The sequence below is a fragment of the Haemaphysalis longicornis genome, unplaced genomic scaffold (assembly GCF_048455015.1).
Source record: "Haemaphysalis longicornis isolate Haplotype H1 unplaced genomic scaffold, Haemaphysalis longicornis Haplotype H1 scaffold_12, whole genome shotgun sequence".
NCBI classification, from domain to species: domain Eukaryota; kingdom Metazoa; phylum Arthropoda; class Arachnida; order Ixodida; family Ixodidae; genus Haemaphysalis; species Haemaphysalis longicornis.
Genome location: NW_027526225.1, coordinates 9,753,286 through 9,773,899, shown reverse-complemented (window position 1 = coordinate 9,773,899; position 20,614 = coordinate 9,753,286). Strand labels below are relative to the sequence as shown.

The 20,614-nt window shown below is 46.6% G+C and overlaps 2 protein-coding genes across 4 annotated transcripts in view; both read left to right on the top strand.

Annotated features, from left to right (window-relative positions):
* The window catches only part of LOC144162408 (myb-related protein B-like), a 79,283-nt gene extending 62,818 nt beyond the window's left edge, over positions 1-16,465 (top strand). For 2 of the 3 annotated variants that reach the window (XM_077692922.1, XM_077692920.1), the window contains 7 exons: positions 4,643-4,812; positions 5,920-6,095; positions 6,437-6,559; positions 7,730-7,894; positions 13,170-13,315; positions 15,679-15,808; positions 16,298-16,465. In XM_077692922.1, coding sequence (XP_077549048.1) covers positions 4,643-4,812; positions 5,920-6,095; positions 6,437-6,559; positions 7,730-7,894; positions 13,170-13,315; positions 15,679-15,808; positions 16,298-16,450 — 1,063 coding nt within the window. In that variant the 3' untranslated portion in view covers positions 16,451-16,465. The remainder of the gene's footprint in view (positions 1-4,642; positions 4,813-5,919; positions 6,096-6,436; positions 6,560-7,729; positions 7,895-13,169; positions 13,316-15,678; positions 15,809-16,297) is intronic. The other variant, XM_077692921.1, reaches the window with a different exon arrangement.
* A 1,938-nt stretch (positions 16,466-18,403) lies between these two features.
* LOC144162234 (uncharacterized) overlaps positions 18,404-20,614 on the top strand; it is a 16,203-nt gene continuing 13,992 nt past the window's right edge. Inside the window, exon 1 of the mRNA XM_077692696.1 lies at positions 18,404-18,424. Within this exon, the coding sequence (XP_077548822.1) occupies positions 18,404-18,424 (21 nt within the window). The remainder of the gene's footprint in view (positions 18,425-20,614) is intronic.

Sequence of the window (20,614 nt, the reverse complement as noted above, 5' to 3'; positions counted from 1 at the left end):
TTCACAATCATTCACAAGTATTGTGAGCAAGAATTAAAAACGGATGCCGACCATAAGTGTTTATAAAAAGGGAAAAAGATGTTTTGGCTCCTGTATGGGAGCCTTGTTCACAATCTGCTAACAAGCATTGTACCGTATTTACTCGCATAATGATCACACTCTCGTAATGATCGCACCCCTGAAATTTGTCGTCAAAATTCGATTTTTTTTTTAAATTTCCCGCGCAATGAACGCACCCTGAACTTGCCGCAGTAGTATGTCGTATGTGTGCCAAATCGAGCTGATGATGATCGTGCTTACCTCTGCTTCCTTCCCTTTCAAAGCGGACATGACCACGTTAGTGCCGCCGACTTGCCCATATTAGCGATATCAGAAAGCATGCGTTCAATATTGATGAGGAAGAAACTCTCACTAAATGCACATAATGTACTGACAAGACAAAGAAAAAAATGCGCTCACCTTGCTGCGTCGACCCCCATGTCTGTGTTGATGTCGCGCACAGTGACAGCGGCAGTGACTTATTGGTCACCCTGTTGTCACCTCGCATCAAACTTGTTCCGGCGCGTTCTGTAATTAATGAAAACACTATTTTGCGTCACTTTGCAAACCGGCTGGCGGTGGTGTGCGGAGAATTTATTACGTTTTTATTTATTATTTTATTAGGTTCACGAGACCTATTGTAAAAATTTCCACCCGCAACTTGTTTGCCTTTTCTGTGCTCAAAAGTTTTTGGCGAAAAATTTACCCCGCGTAATGAACGCACCCCTAAATTTGCATCAATTTTTTTGGAGAAAAAGTGCGATCATTACGCGAGTAAATATGGTAAACAATCCTTCACAATCATTTACAAGGAATGTGTAACAGAATCTTTGTGAATGATTGTGAAGGATTGTTCACAATCCTTGTTCACAAGAGCCTTGTTCACAGATTGTGTTCACAGATTGTGAACAAGGCTCCTGTACGGGAGCCTTGTCCGTACGGCAGCCGATTTTTTTTTTTTTTCGTTGATATAAATTTTATAACTCGTGGTGGGTGTCAGTTATTAATTGTTGTTATAAGTCAGATTGTGCAGGATGTTGGACCTATTTGAATTTGATTCGTAAAATGAAATGCACATATCATATGTGAATTTTCTTTCTTTTTTTTTTTTTTTTTTTTTTTTTTTAAATTAAAAAGAAAAGACTTCATAGTAAAGTCGCATTTCTATTGCGTAGCGAGCTCTGGTTAGGGGTGATTTGTTTGGTTAAAAATCTGCAGAAAAAAATAAGCGAACCCTCATGTTGTAGTCGTGAGAGAGAGAGAGAGAGAGAAAACGTTTATTTGAGCTTTCTAAAGTGGGAGTGGTTCCCTAGTCCGGGAATCCATCAAGTGAGCAGAGAGCCTTCGCTCTGGATGCCAGGAGCTGCTGGACGTCCAGACGGTCGCTGGTCACCAGGTTCTCCCACAGCTCAGGGGTGGGACGAGGGGATCGGAGAGGTGGAAGTTTGGGATTGTACACACACTGTATTATAACATGAGCTAGAGTTCCGGGTTGTGAACAAAACTGGCATACAGCAGAGTATTGAGTTGGAAATATACGATGCAGGCGAACTGGGTGAGGAAAGGTATTGGTTTGTAGTCTGCGGAGCAGCGATTCTTCTTCCTTGGATAGTGCAGGGTGAGGAGGAGGGAAGTGTTGTCTGTCGGACCGGTAATATTGCGTGATGTCCTGATACGTTACGAGCGGGATTAACGATGTGGTTTCCTCGGAAGCCTGGAGAGAAAGGGCGCAGGCTTGCTGATGAGCAAAGTTGTTGCCCGTCAGGGAGGAATGGCCAGGAGTCCAGATGATATTAACTTTCCGGCTGGGTTGGTGTGGTAAAAGTAGCTTTAAAGTAGAAGGGGCCACTCTCCCGGCTAAGAAGCTTCGGCAGGCAGCTTGGGAATCCGTAATAATGATTGGGTACTTCGTGTGTATGAGGGCTAAGGCTATAGCTAGCTCCTCGGCAACCCAGGTTGATGATGTCTTGATTGATGCACAGGTAATGAGGGCGCCCTTTGTGGTGACTGCGGCTACTTTGTGTTGACCATTAGGGTAGGTACTAGCATCCGTATAGGCGACATCTGTTCTTTTTCCATAAATATTCTCATGTGCTTGGCTTCGGGCTTGTCGGCGGCCGGGATGGAGGTCAGGGTGCATATTTTTGGGTAAAGGGCGAACCTGGATGTTACTTCTCCAATGGTCAGGGAGGGGCTGACAGACAGTAGATTGCGGGCATGTGATATGAAGGCTGTTTAGGAGTGCTAGCCCTGCAGGTGTTTGTGTTAAATGGAGCCGTTGGCTTGATAGGTGACCTTCAATAAGCTCGGATACCGTATTGTGGAGGCCAAGTTGTAGGAGACGGGCCGTCAAAGTGTTCATAGGTAGATTTAATACTTGCTTAAAAGCTTTCCGGATTAATCGATCAATGCTTTCTGTGTCACTTTTGGTGAGGGTAAGGTAAGGTGTTACATAGGTTACTCGCGAAATCAGGAGAGCTTGAACCAGTCGAATGAGATCTTTCTCCTTCATGCCCCGGCAGCGGTTCGAAACGCGTCGAAGCATGTTGGAGACTTGCTGAAACGCCTTGGAGAGCTTCAATAAAGTTTGATCATTACGCGTGTTGGCCTGGATGATTAGGCCTAAAATTCGAAGTGAGGAGCTGGGTCGTATGGTATGGCCATCGAGGTGGATACAAATCGGTTCAATGTGTGAAGCAGGGGGATGTTTGCGTACGACGATAAGTTCCGATTTTTGTGGCGAGCATTGAAGCCCGACTGATGAGGCATATTTCTTAACGACATCCGTAGCCTGTTGAAGTGAGTCTTGGATTTTTCCAATGGAGTCAGTGTCTGTCCATATTGTGATGTCATCAGCGTAAAGTGCGTGATGAACGTGCGGGATGGCGTCGAGTTGATGGGGTAAGTCCAGGAGGGCCAGATTGAAAAGTAGTGGAGAGAGGACGGAACCTTGAGGCGTGCCCCGATCACCCAGTGCAATAGGCTGAGATTGAACATCTCCTACCCGGATAATAGCTTGGCGTTGAGTTAAGAAGTCAGCAATGTATGAGTAGTCGTGTGTTTATTGTGACGTCCGTGGGGGGGTAAGTTTTGTTGATTGTTGCTACTAGAAATCCTAAGTTTGACCTTCTTTTTGTGCTTGTCCCAGACTTAATAGCTTTTGCCTAAAGAGACGTCAATGGTAATACTTTTTTCTTAGACCTGTAACGGATGTTTCAGAGCTTTTTTTTGGCATCTGTCTGGCGACAAACGATATTTTGGTTAATTAGAAGCAAACAGTAAGATGCCGTTTTTCTCACTTAGTTTATTCCATGATGTAGAGCGTCACATCACAAAGTGGGAAACTACCGTATTTATTCGAATATAAGGAGAGTTTTCTTTTTTCCAGAGTCCGCAGTCTCAAAGTCATACATACCCCACCTAATATTCGAACCTCAGTGTGTGTGTGTGTGTCTGTGGGTGTGTGTGTGTGTGTGTGTGTGTATATATATATATATATATATATATATATATATATATATATATATATATAGCGAATCAGAATAGGAAATGAGGGGCTCGTTGAATTAAGACAGAAATAAGGGTTGCAGTCAAGAAAACCTCGGAAAGCAAAGGGGAGGATGTGGTAGGTCATTGAAACAGATAAAGAATTTGGAAAGACAGAAAGAAAGTGGAGAAAAAGTGCCTGCCGGGTGGGATCCGAACCCACGACCTCCAGAATACCGGGCTGGTGCGATGACCACTCCAGACCGGTATTCTGGAGTGACGCTGGCTACCACCCCCAAGCAAGCTTCCCTAAAGTTTTTCTATTTGTAGAGGTTTTTGGGTTGCAGTGGCCAAAATTCATCAAACATCAGTGACTGCATTGCCAACTCAAACAGTGCGGTGGTGAGAAGTTGTGTTGGCTTTTTATACTGACAACATTTTTCTAGATCAGTTGTGATATCTCCAGTATCATCCATTGTCCAGACCTATCTCAAGCCTGTCAGGGGCAAGTGGACACTGGTTTGAACAATGTGGGTGTGTGTGCGTGTGTGTATGTGAGTGTTGTGTGTGTGGTTAAGAGCTCCACTGGAAATCGAAGCACGTAGCCACCATAGTTGACAAGTAAATTTTTCTTTAAAGGGGACGTGAAAACAAAATAGAACTTCATTCAAGTTGAAACAACTAGTGCTTGGTAGCTCACTCAGCTTCATTCTAGCCACACAAAAAGTTTTCTTTACAACAAAATTTCAAAAAGTATTCAAAAGCTTCAAAATTCTATCACATCGTAGAAAAATCACCTGAAAGTGGGCGGGGAGTCGCCACTGCCTCATCATTTGTCCTTAATACCTCCATTATTTGCTCGAATTTTGTGAGTGTTTTTAATGAACCAAGCTTTTATTTAGTCTTCATGGCCCCTCTAATTGTATCCCCACTTGTATTCTAGTTCTTGTCGGGTATGCCCCCCTTGTGACGTCATCATGGCACTAGGGTCAAATTAGCGATAAATATAGGGGCGAAATCGGTCAATGGATTTGGAAGTTTTACTACATTGGGTGGAGCCTTCCCTCGTAAGTACTGTCACAACGAACACCCACAATTGTTGAAATCTGCGATGCAGAGACATCAACGTGGAGGAGCTGGAGTCGGCGACGGCACGGAGCCCCATCGTAGGCTCCGACAGCAACGGTTCGTTCGGACAGTTAACGGCGCTGGACCTTGTGGAAGGCACGGGCGTCACCCCTCACGTCACACCGGTGAAGTTCAGCGTCGGCTGCCGGAAAGATGCCGGTGAGTGGCGCCGAGTTTCTAGTGTAGCAAAGAGTGCGAGCACAGGTCCAAGCGAGCTCCGATCACGCGCATCTAGCATCTTTGCTGGACTACACTGCACTGCACTACACTACCTTACACTAGAGACTGCGACATACTCGTCAATTCCTGTTGAAATGCAAAGATAAAGCCCCAGCACCAGTTGTTCGATGTCTGTCATTCTTTTGCTGATGAATTGCCTGTTTGTGTACAGACTTGCGGCCTTGACATTGCATAGAGGGGTTGAGATGGGGTACAGCCCACGTGGACAAGGAATTGCCTAATGAAATGTCAAGAAGAAAGTAAAAAAAGAAAAATTCGGGAAAGAAAAGAAAGTATCAGTGTTGTTCCCCCTCGTTTTTCCTTGGTGTGTCCTTGTTTGAGTGCGCTGCAACCCCATTTCAAGCCACATTACCAAGTAGCCCACCAAGTCGTTCGGCCTGGGCTGAGCATCGCTTACTGGGCTTAGTTCCTTCCTTGAGCAGCCATATAGTCATGTGATGTGGCAAATCGAAATCATGCGCGATGAGATTTCAAGGGCTCAATGAGAATTCATCATCATCATCATTGTAAGCCTGTGTGTGTCCACTGCAGGACGAAAGCCTCTCCCTAAGATTAAGTTCTCCAGCCACACCTATTGAGTGCTAGCTGAGTCAACGTTTTTCCCCAAAATTTTCGGAGCTCATCTCTCTATCGAGTTCTCGGCCGACCCCTATTGCACTTGCGGTTTATTGGGAGGCACTCAGTCAAACGGATAGTCCACCTGTTGTTGCTCGTTCTCATTACCGGTGTTTTTATCGAACAATTTTTATCTCCACTGAATTGTTTTAGCCTAGATTGCAACATATCGTTAATTGCGATGGGCGAGTGTCTCTCCTACCAGAAAGTGTGTTCATGTTCGCTGTCCTCAACAGGGGCATCATCTGAGGAGTGGATTAATAAGAAGTGTATGCGTGTCCATTCGTGTACGCACGGGGCCACACCCATCTCCTGTTGTCACGTGCTACGTCCCTACCACTTCCTTCGAAAGTGGGATTAACCCTGAATGTCTCTTTTCCCCTCCCTTTTTTTTTTTGTCCCCTCTCGAAGCTGCTGAGCATCGGCTGTTGCGAGACCTGACCAACATCCCGTCAGTGTGCACCGTATCGGAAATGCCGCCCGTGGTCTCCTCCTCCACGTCGCTGAGCGGGAGCAACAGCGGAGGCGGGAACAGCTCTCGACTTGTCACGCCACCTATCCTGCGCAGGGGGAAGCGCAGGCGGCTGGTCAGACACTTCTCCTCTCCTCTTAAGAACGTAGAAAGTTCATATCGCTCATTAAGGCGTCCACATCCATATCGTATAAGGGCTCCAAGGACGCGGGTTCAGTAAATGAAATGATATGCATGTACAAAATTTGATCCCACATGAAAAACTGTATGTGGTTGCAGTTATTGAAGGACAATAAGAGAGCGTGCTTATTATCCCCATATTCAAGAGCAAGCAGCCAACAGAGTACAAGATTGTGTGCGTGTGCGTTTGAATACACCTGTACTCTCGCCAACACTTTGTAAGAAGGAAGTTTACCCAAGTTTTCTTCTTCTCTGCCATCTCTCGGTGTGGTGCAGCGGTCGTCGCAGTCGCACGACTCCGACTACAGCCACCTGGAGGCCGACAGCACCACATTTGATGAGGTGGCCATCAGCACCGAAGTCGAGGAGATCGAGGTGGACGTCGAGGGCTTCCCCTCGGTACGTGCGCGCCTCGCCGAGGAGTTTAGCGTCCTCTTGGGAATGGGCAAAGCATAATTACAGGGGACCACAGAGACAAATTTTGGTTCGTTAAAAAAAACTGTTTTGATTTGACCTGATAACAGAGATACCAATTTTGCCACAAACTTCAAACAACTAATCCAGATATTAAAAACAAACAGAGGAAGCAGTGGCAACTCTCCGGCCAGTCTCCAGTGATATCTCTCTGACATCAGAAAATCTTGTTTGTGCGATATGGTTTTAGTATTGCCCCATATTATGTCTCTCCTGCCCATAACACGTTAGTTTAGTGGGAAATTTGAAAGCTTTTTAATGTTTCTTGCATTTTTTTTTTTTGTTAAATAAATGGCCGCCGTGACTGGGATGCAGCTGAGTGAGCTTCAAGTTTGAAGCTGCGCAAAGTTTTACTGTATTGTCTTCATGGCTTCTTCAAGGTAGCTTCATGAAACCAGCATAGCACACATTATGTAGCAGTAATGTTTTGTGAAGGAAGCCGTATCACTGCCATATTCAAAGCATGTAAGCAGTCTGACAGGCCGCATTTTTTTATGTTGTTTGTTTGGTTTATTATTATTATTATTATTATTATTATTATTATTATTATTATTATGTTTTAAGCGAAAGCTTTCATAGTGGGACTGTGGAATCCTGTAAAAAAACATGCATTTCCCCATAGAGCGGTTGGTGAGCCGAAAAGCTCTGATAACATCTCCGGACACACTGCGTGTGCGTGAAACGGGACTTGTGTCAGAACGGTTACTTGAAAATTGCACAGAAAGAACGGTTCTGGATAGGATGATATGCGCATCAGTCATGAAGAAAGTGCACAACAGTATGCCTTTATCTCATAAACCACGTAACAGTATATATGTAGATTGTTCGTGTATGTGTTTCCTTAGTGCATGAAAAATCGTCGCATAGGTTCTTTTCTTTCTTAGTTTGCGATTTGGGTCTTTGAGGGTTTGACAGTCGATTTGGACGCACTTTCATGAAAAGTTGGATGCACTTTTAGTGAAGGTTTCGACGCACTTTTGATGTAAAAAAGCTTTCGCGCCCCTCTCAACTTTCTTTAGGAAAGGATGGCAAAGTTTTTGTTTGTTTGTTTTTCCAACATCAGCATGTTTTATTATTCCCTCTTTTGCTGTCCAGATGCACCAGGCCAAGGCGGCCGGCGGCGGCATGCTTGTTGTGCCTATGGCTGAGCAGCACGCTTTGCTGCGGGGCGTACGAGACCAGCGGGGAAGCTTGCTTGCAGGCCAGCGCGGTCGCCAAGAGACCACACCCAAGAAGTCGCTGCCCTTCTCACCGTCCCAGGTGCGGTTGAATGCCACTCTGACCTGCTGCTCACGTATTTCTCGTTTTCGGGCATGGAATCTAGCCCACGTTTTCGTTTTTTAATAGTGAAACTGTTTAGCAAGTCGTAATCTTTAGTGTTGTGGTTAAAAATAGCAAGAAATTGCCTAGCATGCGCACATGAGCGGGGGCCTCGCGATGACCGCCCGGCAGTTAAGGGGGGACGTGGCTTTCAAAATCAACTTTTTTATTTCTGAGTGGATTTTGATGAAAATTGGCACAGCAACTGGAAATGCTTCTGTGATAACACCATAAAAATTTCAAGATAATATTTTGATAACTTTTTTATTTATTAAATTTTCTTTCTGTTCCGCTTGTACCGAGCTTGAGCGACTTATAAAACACGATAGAAAACTTGTTCGAAGTGCTTTGCATTCCCACATGAATGGGCGAGGTCGTGACAGTTTCAGAATTTTTTTTTTACAAAACAATATTTTTTACTTTTCATTTTTTTAGAGGTTAATGTGCAACAGGCATGTCGACTGTGAACGACTATTTGAATAAAAAAGTCACAAAAAACAAATCTGGAAAACCAAAAGTGTCACGCCCTGAACTGTTCATCAAGGAATGTAATGCAAGAAACGGAATCAAAATAGACCCAGTGGTCACGAAGAAATCCCTGGTACAAGCGACATAGGTGGCATAAAAAACTGTTTTGAGAAAACGGCTTCCGAAGTTGCAACATAGGTTTCACTTATCAAAAGTCGCCACGGTTGCAGCCTTTCATGTCCTTTTGAACATGGGGCTTCTGGAAGGCCTTGCCTTGAAATTGGAGTGCCTTTTACAGCCTTTCTCTTTCCAGAAAACATCATTTTCAGCTCCTCTGTGAAGAGTACATACCCCCTTTGCAAACCAAACGGAGGGGAAGATGGGTTTCAATGGGCTTTCAATGCAAAGTAGGTTAGCTGGTTGGCTGTATCGCACTGGACAACCTCCTTTTGCAGTGTTGTCACCATGACAACAAGTTAAGCATTTTTTCTACTTAAATTTGAACATTTTTGGCTTTTTTTTGTTTTATCATCTTGCCTGGCACAGCAACTTAGTACTCATACGTGCAGGTGTTCATTGCCAAAAGTTTGCATACCACAAGGATGAAAATGAGCTACTTTGAAGCTTGGTAGAGTATTCTGCATAACTCCCAACTTCAATGCAAGAGCATATTTTTTTACTACTTTCAATTGACATTCAAGGCATCCAATATTTCTCGCAGCAAAGCCAGTATGGTATCAATAATTTCCCTACAAAAATCACTGTTAAATCCTGTAACTGTAAGGTAAATTTTTAAGGCAGAGAACATGTGTTTACAGTCTACGCCCGTTACAACGGACGCTCTGAATCCGGAAAAAAACGTCCGCTGTAGCCGAAGTATGCAGTATCCGACGGGGGGGGGGGGGGGGGGGGGGGGGGGGGGGGGGGGGGGGGGGGCTATGAGCTCTACAGTGAGTACTTTTGACCGATATTGCATGCATAGTATATACACTTTGTTCTTTCTACACGCCTGCGGCACCTCTACACAGTGTTCGCGCGAGGGCAAAGAATCGCGTAAACACCGTTTCCAAAACTTAGCACCGGCGCTTCGAAAAGGCCTAGCGCATGTGGTCAAGCGTGTAAAGACGCAAGATAAGCTGAGCAAATAACGCAAGAATATAACTAGGCGCAATTATAAACCAGCTATAAAACATCAGTTGTGCCCATCAGCATTAGCTAGGCTCTTTTAAATCCCGTCACGACGAGGCAGGTTTTCCCGAAACCGTTCGTCAAACAAATCGGATCGCTGCCTGACGTTCCCTCAAGGCAGATTCCACATTTTTAGCGATTTTATTCTGGTCATTGAAACAGATGTAATGAAATAATCTGATGACGGTCGGCTGTAAAATCGAAAGTTAGACCAGTTGGACTGCGCACGGTTACGGCAGATTGCACACAATGGATGGGGAACAACCCCTACTTGAGGCATTTCTTACCTTTTTCACCGAACGGAACGGGAACGATGCATGCGTGGGAATAATAAAAGCCGAACTTCTCTGAACCCGAGTTTTTTATTTCATACAAAAACTGACGAGGGCAGACTCGCCTCCGAGTACACCACTTCGAGTATTCGATTGCCCTGTTTTCAATCTCACCGGAGTCGCGTTTATCGGCAGCGGCCTTGTTCTTGATGGTACAGCGGACACTGTGCTTAGAAAGGCCTGTACTTCTGGCGATGTCAGCCTGTTTTTCCTCGTGTTCAACAACGTTAATTACGCTTAATTTATCCGACAGTGAAATCAGCTACCCTGCCGCTCATGCCGCTGGTCGCACAAAAAAAAAAAGCCACTGGCTTGGCTTGGCTGCGCCAACGACCCGGCTGCCAGCAATGTTGCCAGACATAATAGTTTTCTTGCCAAAATAAACGAAAAAGCACACCGGGCGCCGGCCCCGCGGAAGTCCGCTATAAACGTTCAGTCTAAACAATTTTCGCCTAAAATTTAGTCTGTTGTAGCCGATAGTCTGCTCTAGCCGGGTCCGTTGTGAGCGGAGTGGACTCCATTTAAAATGCATGGGTACCAGACAAACCAACAGAAATGGTCTGTTGTAACCGAAAGTCCGTTGTTGCCGGATCCGCTGTAACGAGCGTAGACTGTATTCCTATATTCCTATTTCAAACCTGTTTGCATGATTATTAGAAGTGCACGGGAAATGTTGCGCAAGAAAGGCAATATGGCTCGCGCGCATCGCAGCGCACGCTTACCGCGACATATCGAACTATGATTATACCTGATATGGCTGGTCAGGTCGCTTTTAAGATTAAATCTAACGTCGCAGGCGTTAATTACAACTACTGGCGTTCAATCGTAACCGGTTGCCCAGTCATGTGATGCTCCAATGCGCGTCGGCTATGCCGTGCGCGCCGCAGCGTTTGACGCGTCGACCGTTTCTTTCTCAAGGCTAGCGAGCCCACAGTCAAAACACAGCAATAACTAGGCGTGTAAACATCGCAAATCCGACTAAAAGTTCACTTCACGAACCGCTATCGCAAGCGCGCACACCGCGTCACCCTCCAAGGTCTGGCGACGGTAGAGTCACGCGCACCACGAAGCGTTCGATGACCTCCGCCTTTCGAGCCACACAACTTCCCGTACTCTGGCTCGTTATCTCTGGCATTCCCATCGCGATAACGTGCGTGTTGAATACCACAGATTGAACAGAAACTCGGCCGAGAGAAGCGGCGAAAATGAACTCAATCCGCTCGCTACGCAGCACAGGCGGCCGCCATTTTGCGTTGCTCCCGCGACATCCAATCAGGAGGGTCGCTGTTCTGCGCCCCGACCGGAGGACCAATAGCGCTTCAGCATCTATTTCTAGCTTCGTTTGTGCGTCGTTTCTTTTCTGCCGTTTGTGCGTTTGTGAATGAACGAAGATACAAGAGACGAGCAGAACCGGAAAGACGATCGGTCGGCCGATCTGACCATATCGAAATGGCCGCGCCCGGTGGCACCGTTGCGGAGATAGAGAGCTCCGAAAATTGCCGTTTTTTCGCCCTTTTGCGCTGATAGTTTGTCACCGCGCCTGACAAAAGTATTTTTTTATGCCACTTTTCGACGCTTTTCAGCGTAAAAACTTTGCAGACGCACAGAATAGGAAACATAGAAGCCGAATATGTGGGTTTCAAAAAAACAATGTTTTGGTCATTTTTCCGAAGTTGAAAGCCGCGTCCCCCCTTAACAAAAACATTAAAATGTCTGGCGCACATGTGTGCATGCCTCGCGATGACCGCCCAGCGTCCCCTGTGCATGTTCGCCAAGCCAAACATACTTACTTAGGGAGATTGGCCAAACATGGAAAAGAACTTTTGCCGTAATTGTGGGAACACTTGCTTGGAGCAAGAAGTACTCCTGCGTTCACTGTAATTGTGGCAATACTTTCTAGGACCAAGAAAGACACGTCATGGTGTACGCCCCTCAAAGGTGATGTTCAATGATTATCACTTCCAAAAAAATGAAAGAAGCTTGCACTTATAGCTACAATGACGGAGTAAAGGTCGTTGCAACAGCGAAGAAGCAGCAAATCGTCTCCGATCGCAGACTCAAATCGTCGTGATGGTCGTGAAGGTTACGTGCAGCTTCGCAACCTTCAAGTCTTGCTCATTAGTGTGAGCTTCCTTCCTTTTTTCGAGGATCTCGTTGTGAGGGGATTGTTTCATGATGTTATGTGTGCTGCGTGAAAAATATTTTGTTAAAGGTCTTTAGTCTTAGGTCTTTGGCAAAAGGCGTGACAAGATGTCTGAACCTTGTAAAAGTTGGTAGACGCGTGTTATAGAGGCCTTATCACACAAATGGAAAAAAAAAACTACGTTGGACAATTAGTTGAGAATAGATCCAAATTTTTTTCTCGAGAGTTTTCAAGTTTTTAGAGGAAACTGCATAATAGATCTGAGTATTTGTGTTCACTTGTTGTCTAGGCAAAAAAAGGGGCTTAAGGAGAAATATAGGTTGTTTGACACTTTTAGCTTTTCTAGTTCAGAAGTTTTACAACTCCAAAATTCATCGTTGAAAAAGAACACGTAAACTTCAACTCCCTTTTTTCCACGATGCACTTTAGGATTCCATAACCTCCGGAGAAACAGAGCTAGAAGACTGATCACTAGCTTCTATTCAGCCTGCTTTTCCTAAAAGCTTGCCAAAATTTACAAAAAGAAATGTAGACATTTTATTTAAACTTTTCATTTTACATGAAAATGTATTTCATATTTGTGATGAGCGTGCTGCAACTCACATCTTCCCATTTTTTACAACCATAGCTTGAATAGATATAATTCAAAGACCTGTTAGCCCTCATACATTGTGGATGTTATCCCACAGGCTTACTGACCCATAATAGTTGCCGTTCCTCGCTGACGGGCCAATTGATCTCTTTCTCGTATACAGTGGTACCTGTCTGCAGCAGTCGTAACCTGTCTGTCGTTGTAACCACCTCTCTCTCGCGGTGGTTCAGTGGCTAAGGCGTTGCGTTGCGCAACTGAGCACGAGGTCGCGGGTTCGATTCCCGGCCGCGGCGGCAGCTTTTCTGATAGAGGCAGGAAACAAAAATGCCCGTGTGTAGGAGATTTCGGCGCACGTTAAAGATCCCCAGGTGGTCAAAATTAACCCGGAGCCCTCCACTACGGCGCGCCTCATCGCCTGCGTTGCGTCGGCGCGTTAAACCCCACAATCAATCAATCAACTATCTCTCTCCCTCTCTCTCCCTCTCGTAACAGTTTCTGAACAACCCGACCCTGCCGAACATGTGCCCGATGGGAGGGCCGCAGCGAACCTCAACGCCCGTGCGCAGCGGCAACATTCCGCACCCACACGCTTCCATCCACGAGTTCCCACCCCGCCAGTCGCCCACAAAGAACAACGGGTGAGGGATGGACTGCACGCCTCACCTTGCTGCCGCAACCCTTTGGCGCGCCTGTTTGACAGTTCTCGCTGCAAAAAAAAAAAAAAAAAGATTTCGGACCATCTCCACTAACGTGAAACCTGGGGAGGGGTGAAGCATGCAGTGTACAAGTGTACTCTCAGTGCCTTGGCGTTTCTGCCCATGGAGATGAAACCGTTGGGGAGTAGAGGTATGCAGCTTTGCTATAAAAGTCTCTTGTCTTTGAAGCACGGAGCTCTCTAGCGCGAGGCATAAGCGAGTTTCCCAGTGTTTCAGTACTGTGACTACATGAGACAAACAACAATTACAGTCGAATCCCGCTACAACGAAATTGACGGGACGTGCGAAAAATTTCGTTGAAGCGAAAATTCGTTGAGGCGAAATCTGCCCCAACACACTGCGGAAAGGCCAGAAAAATAGCCCCGTGCGTTTCCGCAACATTGGCAGCATAATACAATGTTTAGAAAAAGGAGTGACACGCAATAACTCATGTTTATTCGGATAACAAACATACCAATGGTTATCTGTTTTTTTCACCACCCAAAGAACGCGTTACGGAGGGGGGTGAAGATATGCAGGCGCAAAACGTATCGCTGTACAACAAGGCGTGTCCACCGAGCTGATTACTTGCAGATAGCTGCTAGGCCGTGGGAAGCCCCCCTCTCGCTTGTGGCAGGAGCAGTGCCGTTATCTTATCCTCTGACAGGGCACGGCAGCTACTGACCTTGGCAGGCAAGACGCGCGCGCTTGCATTTATCATGACCGCGCGCTCGCGACTAAGATAGGATGACTAGGCTTCAAGACCAAACGCGCAAACATGATTTTCGCTCTTGGCTATGAAGAATGGTAGAAGGAAAACGTCAAGGACAGCTGCTCACAACGCATACATGACGGCACCGCGCCAGCAGCGGAGCACATTCATGCAATTTCAACTGGATACGGATTGGCTGTAGCTCTGGGGCTCCGCCTTGGCGAAGCGGGCCTGCGCCTCGTGTAAAGACGGCCAGCCACATCGTTATCACCATCAAGCAATGGCGTGCGCCTATGAGTTATTTTTTGTTTTGTTTTGGGTGGCGGTGTGGTCGCAACGCGCATTTTCGGTGAAACTAAGCATCCTGAATGTATAAAAAGTTACAGATAGCTGGCGCTATGCTTATTTTATTGTAAAATAATTGTTCAAACCCAGCCCAAATCATCGAAAATTTCGTTGAAGCGAAAGCAAGCCTGACAAATGGTTCGCTGCGGAGAGGACTTCGTTGCATTGACTTCTATGGCTAGCTGACGGGGAATTGGAAATATTTCGTTGAAGCGGAAATTTCGTTGAAGCGGCGTTCGTTGTAGCGGGGTACGACTGCATGACGGTGACAACAGGCGACGCCAACGCCCCCAGCCCCTAAAGGGCTGTAATCTGTAATTTTTATATCTTCCAGTACTATGAACCCTGGTGAATGCAGTAAGAGAATTGGCTTTTTGATGCACCGCTTGGAACTAATTTTACAGCTCATTAAACCTTGGTGCACCAGTGGCAAAGAACCATTTTGAGTGCCCATTTCAAACACTGAAGTTTAATGAGCTGTAAAATTAGTTCCAAGCGGTGCATCAAAAAACCGATTCTCTTACTGTATTCACCAGGTTTCATAGTGTTGGAAAATGTAAAGATTACAGTTTTATGACCAACACTGTTTTGTCTATTGTTCCTCCAAAAATGGGTAATTACCTCTACTCATGTCGGGAACTAATTGACCAGGTAAAAAAATAATGCCACATTTGAAATCAGTGGGAGAAAAGCAGCAAGGCTGACAAGTTTCACAAAGTTTACTTGAAAATTAAGAAAAGTTGTTTCAAGACCAGTGTCCCCACTTGAGGAAATAATAGCGCATTAACTGCAGGCATCACCGTAGGAATGCTCTGCTAATTTTTCAATCTTTGCTTTTGTTAAAAATGCGTATACCAACTTTGCAATTCTTTTTGTTAGGGTCGTAGAACTCTGGCTGACAATTGAAATTTTGAACGGAATAAGAGCAAGTGAATGTAATGCAATGTTGTGGAAACCTGCAAAATGCCCCAGCTGTGGCCATGCATCCTTGATTAACTGTACTTTTACCTAAGAAAAGGCACCATTCATTAGAAGGCTACCAACATAATCAAAAGACACTGATAATATGCTGACGAGCACACAGCTCTAGCTGTACCCTGGTGGGTCTGCTTGTTTGTGCTCGTTGCATTAGTGTTATCTGATGTGTTGCCCTCTTTAGATGCGACTGTGAGGGTTCTGAAGCAGTTTGAATCCCAGTGGTGCCCAGCTTACCTTGAGCCTGTTTGACTGTGGGTTTGTATGCCCGCAGCAGTGAACCCCTGCACACGCCGAAACTGAGACGGCTCGAGAATGTGGACAGCAACCTGCCCCGAACTCCGACGCCTTTCAAGAATGCGCTTGCAGAGCTCGAGAAAAAAGGAGGACCCATCGAGCACTTGGTGAGTATCTCTCTATCTCTTGCTCTATCTCTACCTCTGTCTTTCTCTTTATGTTTTGCTCTCTATCCCTTTCTCTATATCCCTTGCTCTCTCTCTCTCTCTCTCTCTCTCTCTCTCTCTCTCTCTCTCTCTCTCTCTCTCTCTCTCTCTCTCTCTCTGTGTACACGTTCTCTCTCTGTTTCTCTCTATCTTTTGCACTCTCTATCTCTATCTCTTTTGTTCTCTCTATCTATCTACTTTTGCTCTCTATATCCCTTGCTCTCTCTCTTTCTACCTTTTCTCTGTTTCTCTTTATCTCTTTCTTCTGCTCTCTGTATCTCTCCATATCTTGCTCTCTGTCTCTCTCTCTCTCTCTCTGCTCCTTCTCTATCTCTTGCTATCTCTCTCTCTCATTCCCTTAGCTGAAGACGATGACACTAAGGCAGGTAGATGTTTGCACTGTCATGTGAGCAGACTGAAACAGGGGTTCTTTGTGCAATGCTTCCACAGCCGGAGACCCCGTCCCTGAACCTGGACGACATTGGAGACCTGCTGGGGAACGTTGAGCACGGGACGTACACCATCGTCGGAGACGTCGTCGTCAAGAGGAGGGGAAACAAGGAGGTACCCTACCCCATAGAGTTCTGTACTAATATATACTAGAGGGAAATCTGGCGGTGGTGTCTAGGGGAGCCACGCTTTTAAGGCGAGCGTTTCACTTGTCCTTGGCATGGCTCATGAACAGGCTGAAAAGTTGCCTGTGGCTGCAAAAAAGCAACAATATTACTGTGGAAGGTCCATCAGATTTGTTTTGTTATCATAAAATTGAACCTTAAAGAAGATTAATTTGTCAGTGATTATGTAGAAGCTTTATGCACCATGAACAAGAAAAAAATGTTACCCCTTTTTGTTGATTTTGGCTTCGAGACAAAAAAGAAGCCATATGGCTAGCTAATCCAAGTAGGCGAGGGACGTCGCTAGCGGCAGTGGCGCTGCCCATGGTGGCCCGTGACTGCAGCGACAGCTTTCCCTCTAATGTATATTAGTATGAAACCCTGTGACCTACCCAACTCCAAAACCAGTTTGGCAAAGGCTGGTTGGCAGGCCGTTTTTGTGTGCCAATGGCGAACGCACGACAAAAGACAAAATGATTCGCAAACACCGTTGTCTGCATCTTTCATTACTATCAGAGTTGTTCAACACAAACCAGTTGCGAAACTCCCGATAGGTCCAGTGTTTAAAAAAGCGGTCGGGAGTTGGTTCGCTGCGCTGAGGGGGCACAACGGGGCTAGCAGGGGGCAGGTTGACTAGCCTTCTATCGACAAAAAATTGAAGTAGCACTCAAGTGCTCTAAAGGAAAAACTGTGGAAAGATAAAGTAAACACTGCCTAGTTTGATGTTTCCTAATTTGAAATGCAAGATTTAGTATTTTATTAGGTCACGTTGCTGAGTAAATATTTAGCAAAGTTTGTCCCCTACGTGCGACGCTCATACACTTTCCCCTTAGCTTCAACGAAACAGAGATGCTCACATGGCTCAAATTCTGAAGCGGAGTTTCGCAACTGACGTGTATTGAATGGGACTTGCATCTTTGTAATGCATGGCGGAGTAGGTCTTTACCAGGGTGTCTAGCGACCGGGAAAACCGGGAAAAGTCAGGGAATTTTGAACCACCGGGAAATGTCAGGGATTTGTCAGGGAATTTTTCAATAAAGTAGTACCAGTCAGGGAAAACCACTTCGGGGCCTGCCCACACTGTTTTAGAATAGGGGAAACCAGTGTTGGAGTCCCCCAAGAAGATACACGAACGCAACACGTTCGCGGGCGACGAAAGCGTGATCCGCATGAAACGTTTTCTCGGCACGGTGTGTGCCGAGCGGCAGGCGCCGGCAACATGGCGGCAGCACCGGTCGCAAAGTAGTGCGGTAGCTCCAACGGCCGCTTTTACCGCTTATTACAATCGTAAAATGCTACTCAAGGCACAAACGCACTTGTGCAGGAAAGGAGCCACCGCATGCACGAAATCGTCGACGAGGCAGTGAAAATACCGCGCACGAATCGCGTGCCGAAACTCGGCGTGCGGTTCACGCAGCTCGCAGCGGGTTTTAGGTTGCTGGGTGCACTTGCGCAGAGGGACGATAGGGGCTAGGGACGACACATCGTCCCTAGCCACCCTAGGGACGATGTGTGTGGTGCCCAAATCACACGCACAACGCGCTTTTTTTTTTTTCAGTGAATTTTAAAAGGCAGCGCTTTTCGGGAGCTAATCTTGAAGGAACTTCTTTCTTATGACATGAGGAGCCAGAATTACATAATCAAAAAGGAACACGACATGGTTTAGCATGAACCGCATGCGGCGTTTTCTGCTCGCGAAAACGCGCCGCGCACGTCACAGGCGCGCTGACGCTGCCGCGGAACCACCCGCGCGCTGCGCGCGGTGCTGCCGGCGGCGGCAACAAGGCGGCGGCTTCGTCCGCGGAGCTCGAGCGACCGCTTCTAAGCGCTCTCTAAAATGCCGCACAAGGAACGCACGAAGTTGCTTGTGCGGTAAAGGAGCTTTTAACGTGCGCGAAAACGTTACTATAAAACATCATCCGCGCCGCTCGTGAAAGCGCCCATGCAATACCTGCCCGGGGTGGTAAGCCAAAGCATATCTGGCCACGGCCGGGCTGGAGGAGCGGCGGGCGCGCAGTTTCATGAAAGTGCGCGCTCGCCGCTGCTCCAGTCCGGCCGTGATCTGGCGGAGCCAGCCGGCTGTCTGCCGCCATGAGGCGCGCGGCTCCCCATTGGCGCAAGTCGTCAGGCTCCTCCCACTACCGCTCGCCACGCGCGTCATTTTCTGAGCGAGGCAGAAGCTGCCGCGCGCGCGAATCGTCGACGCGGGCGTCAAAAAATCGCACGCGCAACGCCGACGCGCCCGAATCGCGTGTAAAAACGCACCATGCGGTTCACGTTGCATGTCGAGCCAGGACAATCAAGAAAAAAAACCAAAAGGTACTCGCTGAAGTGCGACTTGAAGCTTCTATCCCGCAAGACTCCCTGAAGCCGTAACTGAAGGCAAGCAAACCTCAAGCTGAACGAACTGAAGTTAATCAAAATGCAATTTGAGAATCGGGGCACTTGCAACACATGTGTTTTTCCCTACTATAGAATGTGTTTTCTGTACGCTTTTTATATGCTTCACGGACCATTTCCATAGAATGGCGCCTGTTGTATAGGTCAGGGAATTTTGACTAAAATGGTCATGGAAAACATGGAAAAGTCAGGGAAATTGAATCAGGCAATTTGCTAGACACCCTGTTTACATTTTGTTTTCTCAAGCAGTGGGGACGGTTAAATATGTGGCTAAACTACTAAGCTCGCACATACCACGTCTTTGTCAGCTCTTTAATACAACGTGCTGTAATCAGTCTACTCTTGTTCGCGAAGCCAAAGCTTCGTGAGGACGCCAATTGTGCACCAAATGTGCCTAAATACCCTCGTCACTTGCCCTCCCTTATGTAATGCCCTCGCGCCTTTAAGGATGGAATAAATGAAATGAAATAAAACAAGTGTGCAACAATGACACCAGCTTTCCTTATACAGTGGAATCTCGGCGATACAAATCTCAAGGGGCGGCAAGAATATTTGTATCGCCACAGAATGAAAAAAAATGAGTTCTCTGCACGTGGAAACATGCCGCGCACGCAACAGGGGGCGGCAACATGGTGTCGGCTCCTGCCGTGAAGTGTTGCAGGTAGCTGCAGTCACCGCCTTTAACCTTTCGTTAGAACGCAGCTCAAGGTGTAAACTAAATTGCTCATGCGGGAAAGGAGCTGATAACGTGGACAAAATCTGTACTATAAAATGAATGTAGTCTGCACCAACTATCCGCCGCGGAGGTGGCCCAGCCAGCTGCTGCGAGTGCTACGAAATTGCCACCACGAGGCGTGCGTCTCCCCAGTGGCGCAAGTCATAAGGCTGCCACCAGGGTGCAGGGTCAAATTGTCAACGCAGGCATCAAAAGAACGCGCCCTGATCGCTGGCGCAATGGGCATACACAAACTCACAAACGTAATCAGCACAAAAGCGGTGCAGGCAGCACGCAAAGGCAATGGCAAGACGTCTAGAGCGTGGGGCACAGAGGGAAGCGAGGAATGCGAACGCCAAATGGCAAGAGTACTCATCGTCAGAAACAAAGAGGGAACACCCGATTGCCACCCCAGTTGTGGTTTATTCAAAAATTATAATATAAAAAGGAAGATCGAGGCACCTGAGCTGTAGCCAGTGGAAACGTAAGGGACAGCGGGAAGAGAATGTAGCGAGAGATAATAGAGGGAAAGGGGCAGGGGGAAAGAGCAGGCTTAGAGAACACTTGGGGTGGAGGAGTGATGCCTTTGTGCCCGTGCACAACCAAGGCCGTGCAGCCACATCACAACTCTTGCCTCCTGTCTCCGCCACGGTCAGCTGCTCGTGGCTCGAGTGTTCGCATCACCTGCACCAGAGTGATAAATGTGTACAGATCCGAATGTTTTTACATTATATACAATGCATTTTGGTTGGGGAATTTTGAAAATTCATATCGCGACGAAATTTGTATAAACTGAATTTGTATCACCGAGATACCACTGTATTTTTTGGCCGGCAAGGGGGAAGGTGGTCTGATGACAAGTTGTCTAGACCAAGGTTTCTGCATTCTCATTGTGTAATAGAGTGGGCGTTCGTGGTAAAAACATACCCACAGAGCTACGCATCCATACGGGGAAATTGGCAACAGCCTAATAAAGCAGCCACTCAAAAAGGTTGTTTTAGCCAATGTCGTGGTAAAAATATACCCACAGAGTAAGAC